The 26301-nt window shown below is 42.3% G+C and overlaps 1 protein-coding gene across 1 annotated transcript in view; it reads right to left on the bottom strand.

Moving 5' to 3' along the window:
- The window catches only part of LOC145418638 (synaptotagmin-14-like), a 133266-nt gene that overhangs the window by 21378 nt on the left and 85587 nt on the right, over nucleotides 1-26301 (bottom strand). Inside the window, exons 3-5 of the mRNA XM_080287001.1 lie at nucleotides 15185-15469; nucleotides 11550-11564; nucleotides 10768-11018 (exon numbers count right to left, since the gene is read on the bottom strand). Coding sequence (XP_080143127.1) covers nucleotides 10768-11018; nucleotides 11550-11564; nucleotides 15185-15469 — 551 coding nt within the window. The remainder of the gene's footprint in view (nucleotides 1-10767; nucleotides 11019-11549; nucleotides 11565-15184; nucleotides 15470-26301) is intronic.

The following is a 26301-nucleotide window of genomic DNA, read 5'->3' as shown; positions in this document are numbered from 1 at the left end:
TTTTTGTCTTTAATATCCCAATCAGCAAGCAAAGAACATATTGTTAAGTCCTCATCCCCACACTGCCACAGGCTCCAACAGCAGTAGTACAGTACAGGAAGGACGTTGCCCAGTGAGCTGTTCTTCCTATGGTCAGCCTTTAGGTGTACAGTACACAAGATCAGCTGAGGCGAAAATAAACACAGGCTCCTTAAAGTTCACTGTCTTTTTTTTTTAAATAATTCCACTTAATGCTTTCCAACTTCACTTCACTGTTCTCACAAGCACTGGAGCTATACACACTTTACTAACTGCTATTACACTTAATAACTGACAACACTTTTACTGTTCGCACACTTAATGCTTGCCAACACTTCACTTATTACACAAGTACCAAAAATAATCTTCACTGACAGTAATCACACTTAATGCTTGTCAGCAACACTTCACAAACTTCACTGACAGCACTGCACTACACTCAAACTGAAAACCAACTAAACTTTACTCAAACTGAACTGAAACCCGACTGAACTTGTTCTAGTCTCTTGTCCATCCTTATTATAAACTTACACTGTTCGAGAATCATCTACTTCTCCACAATTCTGGAACCTGCTGGTCTTGTACTTGCCCCTAGCAACAACAGTTACCAACTAGGAGACATCAAAATATACTAGAGATTTCCTACATTACATAACACTCCAAATCATTTACCATAGGAACTTAAATTACATAATTCAACAAGCAATCACTTAAATAAAGCATTATAAAGAAAAAAGAGCAGAAAAATTAATCCATAACTTACAAAATAACTTCGCTCACAAACAGCAGGCAAACTGGCAACTCTGACTCGTATCGATACCGGAACTACTGTACACAAAATGCCGAGGAGGTTCTCGAGCACCCAGCTGGCAAATCTCACTTCTTAACACAACCCCCTCCCTAGTTCTTTGTTGTCCCAACAAAACCGCACAGTATATACAAACATAATTAATCCTAGTAAAACATCCAACTATAGACAAAATAATCCTTCAGCTTATCAGGTCTTCTTCTATTCCGCTTCCAACGACATCCTTGCTCCTCCACACAGTCCACTCCTCCAGGAATGTCTTGGTCCTCTTCTTGATTTTCTTCTTCTCTTGGGAAACTGTCACCATCCTTTTGCACTTCAGCTCCGTGGTCCTCCTCATCATCCTCGGCTGTGGATGAGCACAATTCCTCAGAAACATATCAGCTGTACTGTCCTGGCCCATGGTTCTGCCACAGACGGTTCAGGTCTACCACCTTTGGGCGAGACTTCCGGCCTCCCCGAATCTGATCCATTACGTCTGATAGGCAGTCCAACACAATGTAAAGCCCATCCCATGGGCTCAGCAGCTTTGGTGACTGTCCCTTCTTTTGCTAACAATTGTATAACCAAACTTTGTCACCATCCTTGAAGCTCAACTCACTTGCCTTGGCATCATACTTGCACTTCATCACTTCTCCTGAAAACCTGAGGGCTCCTCACACTTGATGATGCACCTCAGCCAGCCTTCCTTGAAGGTGCTTCACATAGCTGGTGGTGTCTGTAGGCAGCTCTTCACCAGGTGGTTTTCCCATTAACAAGTCAACAGGTAAACATAACTCGTGGCTCAATATCAGTTTTGCAGGAGTGTAGCCGGTAGACTCATGGGATGCAGACTGATGTGCCATCAGCAATGCAGGTAACTTCTGGTTCCATTCTGTTTGTCCCTCTGTGCAGTACTTGGCCAGTTCTTGTCCAAGGGTCCAGTTGAATTTCTCCACCATCCCATCTGACTGTGGCCTAAGTAGGGTCGTCCTGGTCTTCTTGATCCCCAATAACTTGCAGCATTCACAGAACACAGCAGACTCAAAGTTTCTACCCTGGTCTGAATGTAGCTCTTGTGGCATCCGAAAACAACAGACCAACTGGTCAACCAACACCTAAGCAACAGTTGCAGCCTCTTGATCAGGGATAGCATAGGTTTCTGGCCACTTTGTGAAGTAGTCCATGGCGACACATATATACTGATTTCCTCTTTCAGTGAGTGGCAAAGGTCCAGCAATGTCCACCGCGACTCTTTGCATTGATGCACCCACTTGGTACAGCTGGAGAGGGGCGCAACCAAGTTTCTTGGGTCCCTTCTTGGCACAACACACTTCACAGGCCCGACACCACTCTTCAACATCCTGATGCATGCCAGTCCAGTAGAACCTCTGTCACAGCCGGCTTAGAGTTTTCTTCACTTCCAGGTGTCCACTAGTGATCTGGTTATGGGACTCATCCAAGATCTCGGACCTCATCTTCTTCAGAACCACCAGTTGCCAATACTTGCTGAGGCCATCGGGTGTCTCCCACTGACACTCCAGTAGTCCGTTCATCCAATATATTACCAATATGCCGGGAATCGAACCCGGGACTCTCAGGTGAGGGCCAGGCATCATACGGTCATGGTGTAGTGGTATGCTGCCTGGCTCTCACCTGAGAGTCCTGGGTTCGATTCCTGGCATATTGGTAATATATTGGATGACTTTTCCTGTGTACAAACAACATGTCAACAAGTGGGCTGGTGGAGGGTTAGTGCCCCTCCCTGTAAAACAAATAACTCAGAGTCAAATGGCCACCCCTTACCGGATTATGGCATCTGGCAATAGATAGATAGAAAACAGGTTTCTCTCTCCAGTAGTCCGTTGTTCAGACGAAGAAGGTCCCACTGACTCCAGTAACTCTTGGTCGCAGGGCCTAACCCGGAAACTCCCTCCCAAGATGGTCCCACTGCACTCCGCTGCAGCCACTCCAGCACCGTTTGCAAATCTGCATCCTCCATCCACATCCTCCCCAGGTCCTCATCATTTGATGCCGGCCCCATCACTACAGTACAGCAGCATTTCTTCCTATGATTCCCATTCCTACTACACTGCATGTTGTCTGTTCTTTCATCTTCTCATACACTATTCATCAAGGTAGTCATGCATTTCCTTTGAGGTGGGGCTTCTTGGGAAAAACTGACTGGTTGTTGCCTCTCATCACCAGCCTTCACTAGGGACTGATAACTGTTCCTCTCTATCACTGACATCTGGCCCAGAATTTCTATTGCAGCACCCTTAAGGCTAGTAGCAAGCTGCACTCCCCTCTGCCTATCATCCCAACCATTCTGATCCGCAGGAAACTCAAACTGTGCACGGGAAGCTTCCCAAGATACTCTACCATCAAATTCCTGAGGTTTCTTTTTGATTGGACCCCCATTATAGCCATGCACTTCACTGATTTGGAGCCTAAAATCTGGGGCATCATAATTAAGGCCAGGACTTACAACTTCTGCATTCTGATTATTCAGCCCTGTAATGCTACCTTTAGATGCCTGAGATCTGTCAAGATTCACCATACACCATCCATTCCTTCATATGCTCCCTGTACACTAACCTGAGGCTCAGTAGTGCAATATTTCTCTACAGCCTCAATTTTCTCATTGATTATCTTCACATGGTCAACTACAGGCTTCAACTGGTTATCTACATACTGTCTCCACTCTGCCACTATTCCCTCACTAATCTTCAGCTGGTTGTCCACATGCTGTTTGCACTCTGTCACTATTCCCTCACTAATTCAACTGGCCCTCTACATGCTGTTTACACTCCATCACATTATTGCTTACCTCATACTTTTGCTGCTCTAGCTTGGCATATACTTCCTTCTTAAGCTGTTGCTGTTCTTCCTTCATTTTCCCCATGAATGTATCCAGCTGTCCTTGCACCCTCCGTTGTACTGCCCTCTGTTGCTCCTGTAATGCCTCTTGAAGTTGTTCATATCGTTCTTTTTGTTCTTCACGTTGTGTCTCTAGTTGTTCACTCTGTGCTTGCAATTGGACACTTTGTGCTTGTAACTGTTCTTTGAGTTCATTTCTGAGCTCTTTCTGTTCTTCACTTTGGGCCTGTAATTGAGCTTGGAGTTTTTCATGTCCTTCATTCTACGCCTGTAATTGTGCTTGTAACTGTTTCTTAAATTCGTTTCCGAGCTCTTTCTTTCGTGCCTGTATTAACTTCACGATTGTCGCCAGGGAAATTTCTTCTTCCTGCCCAGCTTGAGACCTTGTCTTCACACCTTCTGCTTCCATGTCGAAGGTTAGACTCTCTGCAGCACTGAAATTATCCCACACTCCTGACACCAGTGTTACGTCCTCATCCCCACACTGCCACAGGCTTCAACAGCAGTAGTACAGTACAGGAAGGATGTTGCCCCATGCGTTGTTCTTCCTATGGTCAGCCTTTAGGTGTACAGTACACAAGATCAGCTGAGGCGAAAATAAACACTGGCTCCTTAAAGTTCACTGTCTTTATTTTTTAAATAATTCCACTTAATGCCTTCCAACTTCACTTCACTGTTCTCACAAGCACTGGAGCTATACACACTTTACTACCGCTATCACACTTAATGATTGACAACACTTTACTGTTAGTACATTAAATGTTTGCCAACACTTCACTTATCATACAAGTACCAAAAATAATCTTCACTGACAGTAATCACACTTAATGCTTGCCAGCAACACTTCACAAACTTCACTGACAGCACTGCACTACACTCAAACTGAAAACCAACTAAACTTTACTCAAATTGAACTGAAACCCGACTGAACTTGTTCTAGTCTCTTATCCATCCTTATTATAAACTTACACTGCTCAAGAATCATCTACTTCTCCACAATTCAGGAACCTGCTGGTCTTGTACTTGCCCCTAGCAACAACAGTTACCAACTAGGAGACATCAAAACATGCTAGAGTTTTCCTACATTACATAACACTCCAAATCATTTACCATAGGAACTCAAATTACATACTGTAATTCTCCCTACATGTCAAGTTCTCCCTACATGTCAAGTGGGGTTGGTGGAGGATTAGTGCCCCTCCCTGTAAAACAATTAACTCTAAGCCCTTGGCCACCCCGTTTGGGATACATGGCGTCTGGCAATGAATGAATGAATTCAACAAGCAATCACTTAAGTAAAACATTATAAAGAAACAAAAGCAGAAAAATTGATGCATAACTTACGAAATAACTTCACTTACAAACAGCAGGCAAACTGGCAACTCTGACTCGTACCGATACCGGAACATGAAATGCCGAGAAGGTTCTCGAGCACCCAGCTGGCAAATCTCACTTCTTAACAATATTAAGCATCTAAAAGTATAAATGGTACTGATGATCAGTAAGAGGTACCATAAACTTGTTGACCATGAGGTCAAGAAACCTGAAAGAGAAAAACACTATCCAAAGCAGCAATGCAGCAATAAATGCATTTCTTATATACCGGTACTTGTAGCCTGAAAATATGCAGCAACATGGTACTAATGTACCATGCTACTATCTGCATACAGCACTCAATTAGAGAACCAAACTTCTGTATGAATACTTTGAGCACAATTCTAATTCAGACAGTGAAATATCTACTGGATTCACATCTCCAGAAATAAAAATCTTCCTCCAGAGCAACTTCAAATCCTTGCAAACACTCCAGTCATAAATAAAGACTGCATAAATGTAATGTACACTAAAGATGCATACAACTGGCTCTAATCCATGACATAACTACGGTAATTAAATCTCCTGGTAGTTCTTGGAAAGTGTAAGTTATCCATCACCAATCAATATCATGTGGAAGGTGTGGAATATACCTACATATTGCAGTAAAAAAAATGTTTGTGTATGAATTTACCTACATGTCACAGGTAAATGGCTAACTCATAATGAGATAACCTCGTCTCACAGTACCTACATCCTATAGAAAGCTGGACAAGACAAAACAGAATGACTGCCTCACCAACCATATCAACCATTACCCTCTTTATTTCTGACAAACAACTTGTAAGTGGTTGCTACCATCATCCACTTACTTGATGTGGTACTGCCTATGTCTTCTTAGGTGACTACATTGGGTGACAAGCTCGATGGTTTCCTGTAATCCAGGAAACTATTTAGGGTGGTAACCATATAACCAAATAACAGGGTAATGTGGAGTCTACTATGGTGCAGACCCAAACCTCCACATTTTTCTCTGCACCTTGCTGTGGTGAGGTGCTGTCCACCGCAAAGGAACATCAGTTCACTACAAAGGACTGCCCTGCAGGGGCAATTGCTTATCTGCGGCTGATGTGTCTGCTAGGCTACACAGTCCAGGGATAGTCTACTACTACTTCAAACATATGAATCTCAAACCCACCCACATCTTTCCCTCTTTAACTGACCACTCCTGCTGGAAAGACCCCCTAATTCCAAGACTTATTTAGACATACACACATTACCATATCTCAACTATACACAAGTAACTCTAGTGCAAAGGCATCTCATAATCTTGATGCCTTGAAAACTCTCACAAGCATTACTTTTGGACAACAAAAAGAATTTCTGAAAACTGTTTATAAATAATTCATTACAACAAAAATAAACTATGCTAGCTCAAGCTGAGCCCAACCTTACGCAACAAAACATGGATAAGCTTCAAAAAACACAAAACAAAGCCTTAAGAACAATAACAGGATGTGCCAAATCTAAATACAGATCATTTACATTAAGGGAAAAAAAAACTTTCAGTCAAGGATCATATATATATGAAATGCACACACGTGTACTCTCAAGACCCATCCCACCCTTGAAACTTCATGAGAAATCACCCCCACCACAAAGAAACATGAGACACAAACAACTACCCAACACTACACAGTACCTCAGCAATATCTCCCCTCTTGCATCCTACACTACATTTTACAAACACATATAGAAACACAGCCACCACAGCCATCCAAACCCTCCAGCCAAACAGCATACTCCAAGAACCACCACCGGACATACACCCCTCAGAAACTTCCCTAGCCAGATAAACATACGCACATCTAGTCAGACTGCGATGCGACCTCCATCTTTCCCTGCTACAATACCAAAACAAAATACAGCTCACAAACAACCCACTTTGCCCACACTGTTATGCAGCTCCCCACACCACATCAGACTTACCACATGCACCACACTATCACAACAGACAATCCTTCAACATAACCTCAACAACAGACTTCTGGGAGCGACTGGTTGAAGTCACCAATTTCATGCAGTCCACTGCATTCACGAGATGAGCCTGGGGTTGCAACAACAATAACAACTAAGCTCTTATAACAACTCAGTATTCAAGAGAGAAAGATGGTAACATCTGGCCAAGTTCATGTGAAAAGGGTACAATTTTCCATTACTTACAAACTGTGACAATTACACACTGCACATCTTATGACTGTAAAAATGGTAAATGCTTATTCTAAAAGCACACTGCAGAACTGGTCATCAAGCAAGCATACTGGTGTGTCTTAAAAATATTATGAGAAAATATGTAGATACTAGTAGGTATATTTAATACAGAAACATTAAAATGGAAAACTGTAAATCAGTGGTTTTTAATGTGGGCAATATGGCCCCTCAGGGAGCCATGCTATATTTATCGGGGGTACTTGGAAAAAAAAAATGGAAAATTAGGGTCAACTGTATGTTTCTGAGAGGCACTCAAAATTAAATGACCGACATGATAAATTTCTCATTATTTTCACATTTCATCCTTCATTCTTTCCTCTTCCCTCTGCCTATGGGTGGCTTTACTGTACACTCCTCTTCTGTCTTTCTTTCCTTTATTCTTTCCTCTTCCTTAAGCCCAAGGGTGACTGCACTGAGTGACAAGCCAAATGGTTTCCTGTACACCAGGAAACGATTTACTGCACTGGATGGTAACCATATAACCAAATTATGAAACCTGGTGGTTCAGTGGAAAATTAAGGAGCTCCAACTGGATTGAGCCTGGAGATGTTTATATCCAAGGAGTGGTTGGGGTTTACTGCTTATGTATTGACACTCGGGGATGAGTGAGGCTGGTTACTATCTATCTATCTACTGCCAGACACCTCAATCCCATACAGGGCGGGCACAAACAAATCGCCTCCTCGTCGCCCTGTCCCCTGCCATTTTACTGCCCTGCTCCCAACTCACACTCCCCTGCCTCATATACCTCTCCACTCCATCCCTCCATCTCATCCTCAGCCTCACCCTCCCTCTACCCTCCTCCACCTCATTCACATACACTCTCCTTGTCAGTCTCTCACCCTCCATCCTGTCCACATGGCCAAACCACCTCAGTGTGTTCCTCATAATGCTTCCTATCACATCCACATCCACATCCACATCACAACGCTCCTTTATATCCTCATTTGTCAGCCTGTCTCTCCATGTGACTCCACAGGCTCCTCTCAAATAACTCATTTCCACTGCTCTCACTCTTGACTTGTCCTTCCAACAACGTCCAAGCTTCACTTCTATACGTTAGTGTTGGTATCACAATACTGTCATGTAGTAACTTTTTCATTTCCATGCTCACTTCCCTGTTTCTTATCACTGCTTTCAAGGAACCACTAACCTTTCTTCCTTGGTGTACCCTTTCAAGCACTTCACCCTCCAAACCTCCATCCTTACTCATCACACTATCCAAGTACTTAAACGTACTCACATTTTCCATTCCCTTACCATCCAACCTCACTGTACATTCACTGACTTCACCTCTCTCAAAGACCATCACTTTACTCTTCCCTACATTCACCTTTAGATTCCATTTATTACACACTCTCCCAAACTCATCCACCAAGCCTTGCAGCTCCCCTTCGTTTTCACTTAACAACACAGTATCATCTGCAAACAACAGTACATGGATTTTCCAAATGCTACCCTCTCTCACCAGGGCCACTCCAACATCCACTGCCCTACCTTGTATCTTTTTTATTACCCTATCCATGTATAGACTGAACAACCATGGAAACATGAAGCATCCCTGTTTCAACCCAACCTTGAAAGAGAAAAATTCACTTAGTTCACCATCCACACGCACTGCAGCCTTAGCACCATCATACATACTCTTCACAGCATTCAACAACTTCCCATCTACTCTATATATTCTTAATACTTTCCACAATCCTTGTCTATCCACCCTGTCATATGCTCTCTCCAAATCAATGAAGGCTGCTTACAACTTCTTTCCCTTCTCTAGAAACTCTTCCACTAAAGATCTAAGAATGAATATCTGATCTACACAACCTCTTCCCTTCCTAAAGCCTCCCAGTTCTTCTCGAACTAATACCTTTGTCATTTCCCTAACTCTGTCAATAAGTATCCTACCATACACTTTTCCTATTACACTAAGAAGACAAATGCCCCTATGATTACCACACACTTCTTTTTCACCTTTTCCTTTGTACAAGGGAATAATTATACCTGACTTCCAATCCTCCAGCACTCTACCTTCCTCCCAGGCCAATCTGCACATCTTCCACATCCATTCTACTACTATCTCTTCCCCATGCATCAGCATTTCACCACACACTCCATCAATTCCTGGGGCTTTCCCCAATTTGACTTTCTTCATTGCTTCCACAACTTCTATCCTACTGATTTCTTCCTGTCTTCTCACCTCCCTCCTTCTCCCAGCCATTCCCCAGCCACTTATACTCGCATTACTTCCATTCTCTATGTTCAGCAATTCCTTAAAGTGTTCTCTCCATCTGCTCACTATTTCTTCCCTCTCCACTAGTAATCTACCATTTTTGTCTTTCACTCCCCTACTAACTTCACTGCCACCCTGTCTTACTCTCTTCACCTCTTTCCAGAACATTTTCTTACAGTCCCTCCACTTTACACTCAAATTCCTTCCAAATTCCTCATCCACTCTCTTCTTCCTCTCTCTTACTAATCTTTTCACCTCTCTCTTCCTTTCTACATATAACTCTTTCTTCTGCCTCTCAACTTCTTCCATTCCCCTATTTCTCATCCATTCATTATATGCTTTCTTCTTTTGTGCCACAGCCTGTCTCACCTCTTCATTCCACCATGCTGTTCCTTGCACCCCCTTCTGTCTTCTCTTTACCCCACACACCACCTCACATGCTGCACATATTTCTTCTGTGAATATCTTGCACACACCTTCCACATCCCCCATCTGCTCCAATTCATATTTACCCAATCATTCCTCCACTTCTCTCTTATATTCTGCCTTTTTCTCATCCTCTTGTAACTTTTCCACTCTCCTTGCAACTACTCCTTCCTCCTGTCCTTCCCTTCTTCTATTTCTCCATCTTCCTTCGATCTTGATTCTGGCCACCACCAAGTAATGGTCAGAAAGTCCACTCCCCCAATCTCTATAAGCTCTTGCATCCATTACATGTCTTTGCATCCTTTCATCCACACACACACAATCAATCATTGCCTTCCTTTCATTCAGTTCACCACCGACCCTTCTCATCACTCGCCAGTGAATGTACTCTCATCTTAAATGTCAGGATCAACTTGCCTAGCCCCGGGCTCCTATTCTTCTCATGGGGTGACATAGGATTGGATGATGATAATGATGAAGATTTACATAACTAAATAATGATGACATACTGCAGTTACTTCATTTTCTTTACATACTTATAAAGATCTTTCAATATATGTCTATACTGGCCAATATGCTGCATACCTCCAGTGAATCTGCTAAGCAAGCATGTGCAAGCTGTTCTCATTATAAATAAGGGTTCTGTAGTGGCACATCAACTTTACAGTCCCAAAAAGAACATAAAAAAGTGACTTAAAACAAGAGCCTCTGAGATTGGGGACTGAATGAGGGATACTATTCAAGACTGTGACACATGGATGGCTGACATCAAGTGAAAAGACCTGCAAGTAATAGCTTGGTCAATGGATTCTAAACATATACATAAATATACTGCTCTAACCTGGTGGTATGTGGCATCATACGGTGAACGCGAGGGTGACATCTGCCGGTAGCCCCTGGGATCCCTGTGTCGTAGGGCACGATGTGTCAACAAGTCATCATCCCCGCTCGTTGTGGAACCCGAGGATGATGCCGAGGATGAGGACACGCCCCCGCCAACACCCCCAGTCTCCTCCTCCCCCCCGACACCCGCCCGGCCTTTCTCGGCCAGGGAGATGAGGTCACCGTTAGGTTGGAACGTGTCGGCTTTACCTGGGGAGTCATCAGTGAGGTGCCGGGTGGGGTGGGGTGCTAATACCTCCATACTGTCATGCACTAATAACTACTGCACTTTAGTATGGCACTCTCATGCTGCATACACTATGACACACTGAGGCTACAACAACTTTTATACTGTATTAAATACTGTCATGCTATATCTCATGCTTCTCAACAACTACTATACACCACATCTCCTCATGCTCCATCATCTACTGTACTGTGGCACTGTCATGCTATGGGTTGTACAGCATTCCCAATATCTTTGGAGATTTTGTAACCCATCAAATTCATGAGTAAGATGTACGGTCCAAATGGTGATAATGATGATATTCTAATTAAAAACATGCATACTTTTTTTTAGGGCTTGCTGTACATAATACAGTACTCTAGCCATGAAGTGAGCCATGTTATTACAACTGACAATTATGGAATACTATAAAACCTAAAATATATATACAAATTATGGGAAAATACAGACATATAATAAGACTGTAGACTGTACTGGAAAAACTATCTTATGACAATTGGTGCCCTGATCTTGGAAAGACAATAGGGTTAATGATGATGATGAAAGTGGTGTAAACTGAAGAAAGGGCAGCCTAACTGTGGATGACAGGGTGACATACAGAGATGTGTTTGTGGCCATCCCTTCCAAGATTTAGGGAGTCTGGTTATGGACACACAAATGATGGTGACAACAGGGAAGGGAGGTATGGTGGGTGTGTTTTGAGAAATCTTAATAGCTACAAGGCTGTACAGTATCAGTACAGTGTATCAAAATGTGCAAGTACTTGGGTGACTATTTTGTGATTTCAAACTGGACGTACTATTCAGTGCACTCATATTGTCAGGAAATATATCTTAGGAAGTAATAAACCCCAAACCACTGATTTGTCTGGTACGATGTGTACAACCAAATCCAGTATTCAAATCGTAACAGCTAATCTGATCAATGCAATACTCTGAGAGCCAGTGTCATCAAAAGCTTGCTGTACTTTAAAGGTTATATTCCTTTTGGTTTAGGTAGCTTTCAAGGGTCATGTTTTTACTAGTCAATTTCTGCACATCGCACTTTTATAAATGTTACTGGCATTAAATGGCAAATTATCCAAAAAATCTGACATTATTCAGTTACAAACGATGTATTTTATTGTCAAAACTTGCCATTTTATTTTTAAAAATAACCTGTCATTAAAAATGAGAAAAAAAATGAAAACATACAGAAACTGCAACTTCTGTTACCAAGCTCTACAGAGACAAATTATCAGCAATCAAGCATAACTATGAGTACGAAGCAGAAAAGCATTTAATATTTTTTATATACAATATTAAACTCTTCAATATGATGACATATTGTTCACTGTATTCTTGCTATCTCCAGACACTTTTATCTGCTTTGGAGAGAGTTTCTACACTTGAGAGGTTACATATACCCTTCAGTTACCCTTTAACTACATGCTGTTTTACAAAATTTGACTAAAACTGTTGGGTAACAGCCTGAGTCAAAAGAAAACAGATGTTGATTAATATGAAAAATGTCACCGGAGTGGGTGGTTAATGGTTAATTCTTTTAGCCCTAAAACATAATTTCTACCTCATTCCTGCTACCACCATACACTATTATTCAGCCTAACTCTCAATATACAGTCATCCCTTACTTTGCATGATTTCAACTTTCGCAGTTCCAGCTATTTGCAAATGAATAACCATCAAAAACACCTTAACGTATATTGTCCAATTATTTAACAAAACTTGTTGCTTCATCATCTGAAAATACACTTTAAATAGGTATATCCTATTGTATGTTGATGCTTCTGGCACTACAAACAGGTTAATTATGTTATGGCAGTTAGGGCTCTTTTAGAGGGTTTGTCATTATTTACAGATTTTTGCTATTCACAAGTGTATCTGTTCCCTAATATCCATGAAAAGAAATGGATGATTTTTTTTTTTTTTTTTTTTTTTTTTTTTCCAACAGATGAAAGACTTCATTACTTTTTTGGATATATTAAGTTTTTATTAGATGAAGAAATAATTTGGCACTGGATGAAATAAATTAAATATTTTTTATTATTGGCCAAAATGTTAATAATGATAAGATACTGGACAAGTGTTTCTTTTTCTTTATTCTTCTGATCTCTGACAATTTTATTAAACTCAGGGAGGAAGTGTAGCTGTGAAGGTCATAACTAACCCATCCAGAGTGAAAAGTCTCTTTAAGCTAAATAATCTAATATGAAAGTAGACAGAATAAAATAAAAAAATACGTCATCTGAGCAAAAAGGTTAATATTTCTGGTGACTTAAGTTACTCAACCAGAGTAAATGATCTTTTGTAAGACCAAATAATTTCCAATATAACCATTCCTTGCTTTACATGAATGTCAAAGAACAGACACATCTGTCAACAGCAAAATTTCATGAATGATAAAAGCCCAGTCTGTCTTTCCTTCATTCTTTTTTCTTCTTTCTGTCTATGGGTGACTCTACATTAAGTGACAAGCCAAATGGTTTCCTGTACACCAGGAAACCGTTTACTATGCTGGGTGGTAACCATATAACCACCTTATGGTGCCTGGTGGTTTAGTGGGTAATTGGACTATCCAATCGGATTGAGCCTGTGTAGGTTTACAACCAAAGGGGTGGTTAGGGTTTATTACTCATATAATGTCACTCAGGGATGAGTGAGGCTGGTCACTCTCATCTTAAATGTCAGGACTTGCCTAGCTCCGGGCTCCTTCGCTCCTCATGGGGCAACACAGGATTAGATGATGATAAAAACCCACTTAAAATGGCCCCCACAGCCATTACCAGACTATGCATCTGCCTACAAACCGTTTGTAACACCTGAAACCATCACTAGAAATTTAAATCTATTTATTTTTAACCCTTGCTGAACTGCAGACCTCATACGAGGTCCGCACAGGCCATGCTGCAAGCTTCATATCAGGTATAATTTACATTACTGTACTGTACAGTATTTATAAAACTTTGACTCAAGGGTTACAGTGTATTATCATATGATTTAACAAGTACTTTTCTTAAATCCCAGAGTACACTTTTAACTACTGCAGTATAATTTATGCTGGTTCACTACTGTATCTAGAAATATATAAGCAAAGCCAGCAAAGTAGAAACACACAAAATGGGAATGACTGTTAGTAACTTGCAGCAACAAGGTTAACTCCTTCAGTATGCATGGACTATTCCAAAAAGATAAAAAATATATAGAGGCAGCATGAGTGAACTAAAATAAAATGTCATCATACTGAATGACTTAAAACTGACTATATTGCTACTATGTGACTGACACCATAAAAAAAATATTATACGGTACAGTTAAACAGCCTTATTTATGGGCATTACATAACCCAAAGTTAACAAGATATAACCTAGCTGTAAAAACCAGTGCTAGGGTTAAGAGATGTTAAGGATGGGGCTGCAGGATGTCAAGGTTTGGGGGTGAAGGGTGTCAGGGAGAGGGATGAAAAATGCTAAGGTTAGAAGCAAAGGATTTCAAATTTAGAGATGAAGGATGTCAAAGTTAGGGCTGAAGAATGTCAAGTTAGAACTGAAGGTTTCTAAGGTTAGGGATGAAGGATTCCAAGGTTGTGGCTGAAGGATGCCAGGGCTAGGGCTAAAGGATGCCAAGGTCAGGGCTGGAGGATGTCAAGGCTAGGGCTGGAGGATGCCAAGATTTTGGTTCGAGGATGCCAAGGTTAGGGCTGAAGGATGCCGAGGTTAGGGCTGAAGGATGCCGAGGTTAGGGCTGAAGGATGCCGAGGTTAGGGCTGAAGGATGCCAAAGTCAGTACTGAAGGATGCTAAGGTTATAGTTGCCAGACGTGGTTAATGGTTAGGTTACCATCCATTGGGTCTGGCGAAAATTAGTGTGTCGCTTTGTGGTGACCCTAGGCTCATTTGAACTTGAACCTAGTTGACTGTAGGCTGATGTTGCACTTTAACTGCAGTCAACCATCCTTCTTTGGGGGGATGGGGAGGGGGTTGAAGGACGTTTGTATAACTGGGCATTGGGGCAGTCTGGTTAAATCAATGCCATCACTTGAAAGTGTCTGTCTCCAGTACCATTAATTAATAAGACTGTTTAATAACATTTAATAACTGCCCTCCAGATGAGTATTTAAAGCATAACATTTACCATGAGGTGAGACTTCATCGGGAGCTGAATACTGTGAGGGTGAACGAGAAGGTCCAAGTTGATGGTAGTTATGGTGGCCATAGTGGTTGTGGTTGTAGGAGTGGTAGGCGGAGTTGGTGTGGTTTGTGTGGGCATGGTGGTGGTTGCTGTTGTTGTGGTGGTTAGCCAAGGGGTGCAGGTTGTCCCGCAAGGCCGATGGGAAGCTCTTAGAGGAGGAGAGACGATTGGATATCTCCTCCTCACTGTCACTTGAGCTTTCACCATCACCATAGTTGTATGCTGCACCTGGAATAAAAATGAATAAATAAATAAATAAAATAGTAATAATGGTTAATCTTTCGTTCCTCACAAGCAGCAGTTCTTTAAAAATAAAAACACATAAATCTTCAAAATACAGTACAGTACTTTAGCATGGCTACAGCAGTACTGCATCATAGCACCGATCCCTACTTCCACCCTAAGATCAACCATGAGAGTACCATCAACAGGATCATTCAGTATGCTATGAATAAATGATCTGAGATTTAATCTTTTTTTTTTTTTTTTAATAGCTCCACAGAGGAACACTGCTTTATGGACAGCCTACTAGCACATATCGTAAGCCTGTCTCCTGCCACACCTCCTAGGGGTTAACCCCCCCCTCCTTTTATTTCTCTCCAAGGATGGGACCTGTCCTCACGTGGGCGAATTTTCCCCTATGGGCTTAAAATACCCCCAAGGATCTGTTCTCCCCATGAACATATTCTATCTATCTAGCTATTGCCAGACGCCTTAATCCCTTATACGGGGTGGCCACAAACAAATCACCTCCACGTTGCCCTGTCCCCTGCCATTTCACTGCCCTGCTCCCAATTCACACCCCCCTCTCTCATATACCTCTCCACTCCATCCCTCCATCTCATCCTTGGCCTTCCCCTCCCTCTCTCCCCCTCCACCTCACTCACATACACTCTCCTCATCAGTCTCTCACTCTCCATCCTCTCCACATGGCCAAACCACCTCAATGTGTTTCTCCTAACACTTCCTATCACATCCATATCCACACCACAACGCTCCTTCACATCTTCATTTGTCGGTCTGTCTCTCCATATGACTCCACATGCTCCTCTCACATAACTCATTTCCACTGCTCTCACTCTTGTGTCCCTCCAACAACGTCCAAGCTTCACTTCACATTTTCTGTATGGGCCTATTTTCCCCCATGATTCAATTTACTCTGATGTGAACAGTTTTCTCTTATAGGCCTACAGTGATGTTCTTCACGCACCCATTTTCCCCCATGAACCTATCTCCCCCTATGGACCTACATTCCTCTCTTGGATCTATTTTCATCCTATGGACAGCTTTCCAATGGCCCTATTCTCACCTCAAGGACCAATTTTTGCCCAAGAAACAGCCATCCAACAGACGTAACATGACTAATTGTGAACCTGTTTTTACCTCATGTAACCCATGAATAGGATGGATGCAAGAAGGATGTCTGAAGAGCAAGGAAGAGTGGCTGTGCATGACAGGGATGACTGGAGAGAAATTGTCAATGAATATATGGTGACGCGGCCCTGAGGGGATATTCTCCGGCATTTGGTCTGATCAGATGATCAAGTCAAGTGAGGGTAAGGGGATGGGTCCATTATCATGTAGCAGGGGTAAACCAGCTCTGCTGTTCGGCCCTGCTCCAGATGTCACTGATTGCACTGTGCAGTTGACCCTCGTGCAGTGTGGTGCAGTGAGGATCTGTCCCTTCTCCCCTTGGGGCTAAGATACAAGTAAATTTGTAATTCACCGGGTCGGTCAGGATCACTTGATAGTCATGATCGTCAGCTTTTACCCTCCCGGAAAGGAGCTGAGAGCTCATATAGTCCGGTCTAAGGGCAAGGCTGTGACCTTCACACACGCACACACCCGTCCCCTTGCTCAAGGGGGACAGTAACCACCCACTTCGTCAGTGAAACTTTTCGCAACCTGAGCGAGGCGCGAACTCCCGTCCATCAGTTGGCAAGCGAGAGCGTTACCACTGCACCAGCGAGCGGTGTGTGTGTGTTTGTGTGTGTGGATGAGTAAATTGGGAATGTATCGTCTTGTCTCGGCTCCCCCCCTTGTTTTGGGGGAAACTGCCTAGGTATATAGATAGATAGTAAGCACTTTCTCCCATGTGTACCTATTTTGCCTCCATGGCGAAGCTAATCCCCTCATGAGCCTACTTTTACCCACTGAACCTATGTTCCCACTTTGTCCATTGCCCTCAAGGACTTCTCCCATGAACCTGTTTACCTTATGCACTTATTCCCCGATAAACCACATCCACCCACAAACCAACCAATCCGCATACCCACCCATCCACTCAGCTTCGTCTGATTCAAGAGTTGGACGAGGACTCGGCAGGTTCTCTCTCTCTCTCTCTCTCTCTCTCTCTCTCACACACACACACACACACACAGAGGCACAGCAGATATATTAACACAGATGGGTTGACAACGTTATAAAAAATCCAGGTGCTACGTGAGAAAAGAAACATGAAGCAGAAACGACACTACCCTACCATTCTAGGCACCTCATGACGCAGAGGTCACCATGATTACTATGCACAATAATTCAAAAACGAAGTAAATCACATGACGATCATCGTGGGACGATATCGGTAAAGTGGAAAACAGCATATGAACCCACCAAAAAACTGCCTTACAAGGATATAATAATGGCAACAGCCCATTCCCTTTTACCCCCTTCGAGGTATGGAGGCACGAAGGCAGGTTGACACCCTGTGAATCGAACTTGAACAAGACCGTCACTCCGACTGAAGTGTTAACTACACCACCACAGGTGCCCTTTCAGATTTCCATCATTTCTCTTTCAAGGCTTTTTTCCTGAGTATCAGCAATATAAAGGATACTGATGTCCTAGACAGGCAAGGCTGGGTTAATCCGATAGCGTGTTAAACTTCTTAAATATCAAGGAGTGCGGTAGCGCACCGTAAGTAGGAATGGCGCAGGTTCAAAATGACGTCCTGTACGATAGGGTATGGGAGCATTTGCGCGAAAACGGTCGCAAAGCCCAGTTCTATGCTTGTGAACTAAAAGATCTTAGCTATTCAAGTACAAAACTACTAGCAATGTCATGCTAACCTTTTTTAGAGTAGCAAAATCGAACCGCAAAATTGCCGACTTTGTTCTTTCTATCTTCATCCATCATAACTCCAAAAAAGCGTACGCGAGCGAGCTAAATACCAAAGCGCTGTTTGTCAAGAGTAGATGTTTCACGTTCAGAAATGCATTCAGATTACGGTTCGCCAGTTATGGCCTGAAAACCGCATCACGGTCACCCATAGGCACGCCATTTTGCACAATATTGGTTAGCTACAGCACGCCTACTGTACAGTTAAAGTACGTACCAAAACACCGTCCTCGTTTTAATCTTTCAAAATGCAAAGCATGTAACAATTCAAATCTAATACTAGCTTTATGCATAATTATACTTTCACAAAACGATCACAACTAGAAAACATTTTTTTTTTTCTAAAATGATTGTTAAGAAGTAGGAATGGCAAAAGTGCAGAGATTGATGAAAAAAGCACAGAAACATGACAGCACTCAAGACGGGAAGAGATTTGGAGACCTATACCTATTACTATATTCCACACTTTAGCCACAAACTTGTGGCTGGTGGAATGTAGTAATGGATATAGGTCTCCAAATCTCCTCCCATCCTGAATCCTCTCTTGTTTCCGTGAATATTTTCATGTCCTATCTGAACACTTTTGCCATTCCTACTCCTTAACAATCATTATAGAAGAAAATTTTTGTTTCGTATAGAATTGGGACTGACCAGTGAAACTCATCAGCCTCGGAGGTTTTTACCATCTCTTTCTTAGCGATTTATTTTGCGAACTGCACTGTGGAAGGGAGGGTAGTGGAGGGTTCGGCGTCATTGGCGGTCCTGCATCCGGTCTCGTTCGTAACACTCTATATTCCTACGTTGTCCTGATCGTAAGAGGCTCAGTACAGCCTGCAACTGGAAAAAGTTCGATTCTCATGCCGTTCAAACTTTTTAGAAACTCCTGCAGCCAACACAGGTGGATACCTGAGTCCAGAGAGTGACGGTCTGGGATCGAACCCTGGCTGACTGAATTTTTTTTAAAGAAACCACGTCCCTCACTGTGACACCAGGTTTCGATCCTGAAATTGCACCAAGGGTTTTGAGTCATGTAGCAGCCGTGGCTCAGTGGGTTAGAGCGCTCCACTCTGATCGAAGGGTCGGAGGATCGAATCCACCCAAGGGTCATTGGAAGACATCAGGAAGGGCATCCGGTCATAAAATGCTACACGCTTCAATCCAGCACATCACCTTAGCCCTTCGGGGATACCTGGCGTAAAAAAAAAAAAAAAACACTTCTTAAGTATGATACTTATATTTTGTTAATACTGATAAACGAGTAAACTACTTATATAACAAACACGCTATCATCAACGCGCTATTTGTAGAAATATACTGGCATGAAAAAGCTCCGTAACTGTCCCCTACGCTGGTTGAAGAATAGCCCTGGGGACGTATGGTATTCTTATCGTTGAACCATTCAGCTACGACTCACAACTATAGCTCAACATTTTTTTTTCGATTTATTATTTAGTACTTAAGTTACGGGAGTAATGAAATTCTGTCAGGTGAACCATGTACGGTATGATGACGGAGATACCGTAATCCATTCCATATTTAACTCCTCCAATTCGAAAATGCCCTCCTTTGCTGAATAAAATCATCTAGAAATAGCTAGAACATAATGGAAAACATCGCACTGAAGGATGAAACTCCCCGAATACAGTGTCGTGTGTGTGTGTGTGTGTGTGTGTGTGTGTGAGAGAGAGAGAGAGAACAGACCCAGCCTCATTCATGGCAAATCTATACTTATATAGTTATGAATTCAAGTGGATGGAACGCGTGTCAAAAATTCAATATTCAGTAGCGAAGAAATTTAACAAAAGTAGACGATTCATTGATGATCTAATATCCTTAAACAATGATAGAGAAATGAATGCAAGGACAAAAGAAATATATCCGGAAGCACTGGTATTAAATAAAGAAAACACCGACCACTGCCAAGCAAGCTTTTTGGAAATCATCAAAATAGAAAACAAAGTTATATCAACAAAACTATAATAAAAGAGATGATTATAATTTTGAAATTGTATCACACCCAAATTTGTCGGGAAACATAGCTAGAGTTCCAGCGTGCGGTGTATACATGTCTCAGTTGCTACGGGTCGCAAAGGCAAGTACAAATTTGGAAAACTTTACTGCAAGAATCCATCAGATCACAAGAAAATTCCTCAGTCAATGATTTTTCAAAACAGAATTATGTAAGACAGAGAAAACGTATCATCGTCACTATCACTCCTTCAAACACCTGAAAGGAGAAAAATAGTCTTACAAGGGAAATATTTGATTCTGCTACGGATACAATAGCATCCCAGGGCCGTCGACGGGCAGAGAGTGCTCACGGGATCCCCCCCTGGCTCTACAGTATAGCAGATTAACACCGACTACAACAAAAACCAATTATACCTACCAATTTGGACTCAGCTGGATGCTACTTAGTCGACCATAACAACAACAAACTATTCCTCTCAAATACAACGACCAGTTACACATACCAATTGAGACTCAACTGGATGAGACTTAACGAAGACAACAACAAACCATTCCTACCAAACTGAGCTCCACTGGAAATGGCATATTTGTCCTATCTTTTCGTGTGTGTGTGTGTGTGTGTGTGTGTGTGTGTGTGTGTGTGTGTGTGTGTGTGTGTGTGTGTGTGTGTGTGTGTGTGTGTGTGTGTGTGCTTGCTGTTTCCTTTCATTTGACGGACTTGGGCCACTCCTACAATTTCCGTGCAAAGTCGTGGGTGAGTGAAATTCGATAAGCCTTATTTATGGGGTAGGAATGAGTCTCCCTGGTTACATGTCAAAACAACCCTCCAAGAGTAATAACCGAAATGAAACGTAACAAATTAATTATTGGTCTGGCCGAGATTCGATTTCAGACCCATGCGCTTCACACGCGCGCATATTACCCCTGGGCAAAAGAGAGGATCCCCGCTTTGCCTCTAAGCAACATGGGCTTTTATAGACCCCATTACATCACTCTTTTCTCCCCTTGGCGATTAATTTGGTGAGTTTCGAACACATGGTTGCGTAGAATCGGAGGCCACCATTGAGGGCTCAGTGGACCACACCGAACAGCTCATCCCCGGGATGTATGGACTAGACACTGCCAACTAACCAACATCATTGCCCTCCAAGCCTCACCTCACATCCCACACCGCTGCCAACCAATGTCATAACCGAAATGAAACTTAACAAATCAATGGTCTGGCCGAGATTCGATCACAGGCCCTCGATCGTGCTTCAAACGCCTGTACGTTACCACTGAGCCAAAGCGAGAATCCCCTCTTTGCCTCTAGGCAACGCGGACTTTTATAGACCCCATTACACAAGCTGACTACATCTGGCCATTAACTGAGCTGCAAAGGTTTACAGCTCTTTGGGAGGTGAAAACAAACCTACTAGAGTTCTTCCTGCGCTGAAAAAAGATTTATAACTTTCCAAGGTTAATAAAGCTTACTCTGCTCGCATCATGTAATCTCTACATCATTTTACATTTGAGTGGTTAAAAAATTATCTGACCTCAATCTAGCCGCATACCCCTGACATTTCACTATCAGATCATCATACCGAGTCGAGAGTAGAAGTTTGCCTAATATTACACCTCCTCTACTGGTAAATTTCCTCTGCTGGCTAATATTGCTAAGCTGAGAGAGGCTTGGTGTTTCTCTGCATAATGTTTTACCTTTTCTACATGTCACTTTCCTTTGCTGGCTAATACTGCTAAGCTGAGAGAGGCTTGGTGTTTCTCTGCATAATATTTTACCATTTCTATTTGTCACTTTCCTCTGCTGACTAATGTTGCTAGGCTGAGAGGGGATTGGTGTTTTTCTGCATATTATTATCTTTATCTCTCCTACTTGTCACTTTCCTCTGCTGGCTAATACTGCTAAGCTGACAGAGGCTTGGTATGTTTCTCTGCCCAATACCTCTCCTCTTCTACTGGTCACTTTCCTTTGTTGGTTGAGTTTGGTATGTCTGTCTATTATTTCAACTATCCTGCTTCTTACATTCCTCTACTGGCTAATACTGCTAAGCTTACACAGGCTTGCTATGTTTCTCTCTCCATAGATAATCCTCTCTGATATGACAGGTGAGGATGTAAATTGTCAGACATAGTTTAAGTGTGAAGTACAGTCCTTCCTCCTATAACGCGGTATCGTATAACACGGATTTGTACTTACGCAGTCACCCACAGTATGGCTAAAAAAATATATACCACGGTCACAAACAGATATACCGCGGGGAACTGTTGGGCGTCGGAGCTCAGACGGCCCCCCAAAAGTCAAATGTCGCACGTGATAACGTCATGCGAGCGCTGCACTGTGACTGGTCGCATGACGTCACATCCACATGTACCCCCATTGCCCGTTGGGGGTGTCCTCCATTGTTTTTTGGTGGTCTCCCACCTCGTGCCCACGTCTGAGGTAGGGTCTGGGGATGCCGAGGACAGCAAGTGTGGCCAGCAGAGCCAGCCAGGTTAGTGACCTAAACTTTTTTTTTTAATTATTATTAATGTCTAGGAACCTTTATTGTGTATTTATAACTTCCTGTGTATGAATACCAGAGTGAATGTCAGACGTGTGTTTTTTGGACGGTTTGGGAGGGCTTTGGAGTGAAAAGGGCGACTTTGGAAAATGTCCAGCCTAGGTTAGCCCAAAATGGAGACACATGGAATCGGTAGAGAGGTGGCCTGCAGTCCTAATGGACCCAGGTTCGAATCCCGGCTGGGGCAGGGAACAGTTTAAGGATTTGAATTTCATTAAATCAGGCTTTACTGATCCACCAGAAGACCCGCCGACATGTCGTAAAAATACCCCCGCTAATACCAATACACCAGTCCTGTATGAGACAGCCCTAGCATGTATTCAATATGGACGGTGGGTGTTAGCGCCGAAGTGGTGACATGTAGAGGTGTATGGTATGTAGGAGGACTGCTGGGCCTTGATACCAGGCTGTGAAGCCTATGCCCAGAGTCGGACACATAAAAAAAAAAAAAATATATATATAACGCGGAAAAGTATACCGCGGCTTGTTGTCAGTCTATGTTAGCCGCGTTATAGGAAGGAGCACTGTAAATGCAATTGAACAGTGGGACATTTCTTTTTTAATCGTCTTTTGTTTATTTTTGCTTTTTTTTATATTCCTGTAATGGTTTTGACACACACCTCATCTCACTGATTCCGAAAGCCGTACTCTATGTGAAAAAGGACACTTCAATCTGTTCCTCAGCGATTGATTTTGGATACTATGCTACAACACTGTCTTATATGTAACCTATATCGTTTTAAAATCACGCAGTTTACATCAATAACATAAAATGATATCACAATGCAAGGTGTAGAATAAGTCGCTGAGGAAGATGTATTACGAAATCTCCAAAGCCTCTTACAATATAGTTCCAAGAGTCAATTCCTGTCATTGGAGATCTGTACTTCCTTATCAGCTCTTCCTATCATCTCTTACTCACGCCTCTCAACACATAAGATAACCTCTGACCTTTCTTAATTGTACTTCCTTATATCCACCTCATCTCTCCCTCTCTCTCTCTCTCTCTCTCTCTCTCTCTCTAACCGGGGGACAACGATGATCAATTATTCAAACGTCTCTCAACTCACTCCCAATCCCCCGAAATGAGGATGGTGAATAAATGAGAGAGGCAACTTCAGCCTGCAGTCCACTGGGTTCACTACTACTACAGCTTTGAACACACAACCATTACCTTTCTAAAGAAGTATATTTTTCCTTACATCTTTATCACCCCTACTTTTCCTTCTCCCACGACACAAGCACTGACCCCTCTGACACATGACCTTTGACCTATGACGGGGTAAAAATAGCCTGCGAGTTATTTTGGGTCAGGAAGCCATTACCTTACTCTAAGAAGGAGGTCGGTGAGGAAGGGTTAACAAAAAAACAGTTGTTATTTGAGAGAGAGAGAGAGAGAGAGAGAGAGAGAGAGAGAGAGAGAGAATTATATGTCCGCCACGTTGTTTACCTCACGAAGATATGGCAGTGTTCCTTGGCTCATACATTATAATAAATGAAAATGTAAAACGTTACCATGGATTATTAAATGATGAACACTAACTTATTACCGTACCTTTATAACTGGAAAACATTCATATTATTCATCCACCCCGCACTTGCTCACCAGACAAGCAAAATTATGGTGTAAGAGAGTTGGCACTAGGTGATGCCTTTTTACACACACACACACACACACACACACACACACACACACACACACACACACACACACACACACACACACATCTTCAATGCTGTGATGTTACAGAATCTTACTGCCACCTCAAGACTATTTTACACGGTGATCTGTATTTTGCCCCATCTCGTGTGTTGCCGGGACGAATCAGTTTATATACGTGAGAAGCGAAGACATGGCCGGTTCATGGCGTTATCAACTATGCAATCACTGGACGTAATAAACAAATACAAATGAATAAGGCAATATAAAACATTACAAGGGTTATGTGAAGAAGAAAATGATACAGAAAGGACACTGGTAACGCTGAGATGTCCCGCAATACAAGAGAACTGGGTTGCGTAATATATGAACCACCCTGTATTTGGGTAAGGAAACACCTCTCGTCCTTACAGGGTTATTGAAGGCTGAATCTAACCCATCCTGTTTGAAAATTCACTCCTAACATAAGCAAAAACAATATACTGCTACTACTACTACTACTACTACTAACAGTCTGAAGGTATGCAATGCTTATTTTAACTACACTCTGTTCGCTTTAGGCGTAAAATTGCCATCTCTGTGTTCGATACTGAGCTATAGCAGGAAGTATAGAGTAAAATATAATGCTAGTCACGAAGAAGTTTTATGAAAGCACGCCGAGTAATGGTACTGTCTTATTCTGCCATACGCTGCCACTGCCACACCCACGCCCAACCAGGAGACAGAGCCGTCCCCGCACCAGAAGATACTGACCGAACTCCTTGGATTTTCCTACTATAATCGCGGTGCGTGAGTCTGAAGGTGTCGTTATCGTGTCCTGGCAACCTACCCGTCAACAGTGCGTCCGATTTCGTGTATCACGAAATGCGTGTGATTCGTGTATACCATGTTCGTGTATAAGAATATTCGTGTATAATATATTCGTGTATAATATGATACGAAATCGGACGCACTGTTGACTGGTGGGTCGCCTGGGTACGATAATGACACTAATAGACTCGTACGCCGCGACTATGGATCTTGGGATTTTTGCTCCAACTGTGGAGTCTTGTTTTTTTTTTCCTTACAGTTCGAGAAATCTTGGAGTTTTTGTCAAGATTACAAAAATAAAATATTTTCCATGAGCTGTAGCAGCAGTTATGGTATATAAAAACAATATTTAAATAACTGAACACGACAAAACATTATTTATGAAGATTACTAAATAACAATATATAAGTCATGAATCTGAGTCTTTCATCAATAAATCTCGGGAGACTTAGAACGTAGGAGCCGGGAGCCTGGGATACCGACAGGTGTGATGCATTGCTATAGAAAGAATCACTTGTTGAAAGTAAAAAAAAGATAATAATAGGTTCCTTGATGACTGTCGGAAGTTTCTATTAAAACTCTGTGTGCAAATAATGAAAAATTTCATTCAGATGATGATGTCCTAGCACACCTTCACATCACTGATGCATAAGTTGCTCCATCTCCACAGCGACATATTAAATCAACTGCACAATTAAGCTAGCAGTTCAGTTCCCCACACTCGTGAAAGACGCAGACTTAGATGATTTACGAGAACAGTGGCAGGATCTGTTGCATGCCAAAGCTAGTCTTCAAAGTTTGAACAAATCGCCAACCTCTTTTTGGCAAGAATTACTTCAAGTAAAGATGGGAATAATAAACCTAATTTCTACACCTTTGCAATATTCATGCGTGATCTGTTGGCCTTGTCACATTCGTTTGCTTCAGGTGAACGGATGTTTTCT

The sequence above is a fragment of the Coenobita brevimanus genome, chromosome 115, assembly GCF_032717465.1.
Source record: "Coenobita brevimanus isolate Jiangsu-jjx chromosome 115, ASM3271746v2, whole genome shotgun sequence".
Lineage (NCBI taxonomy): Eukaryota > Metazoa > Arthropoda > Malacostraca > Decapoda > Coenobitidae > Coenobita > Coenobita brevimanus.
Note: the sequence above shows the minus strand (reverse complement) of the source record. Positions and strands in the feature narration are given on the sequence as shown.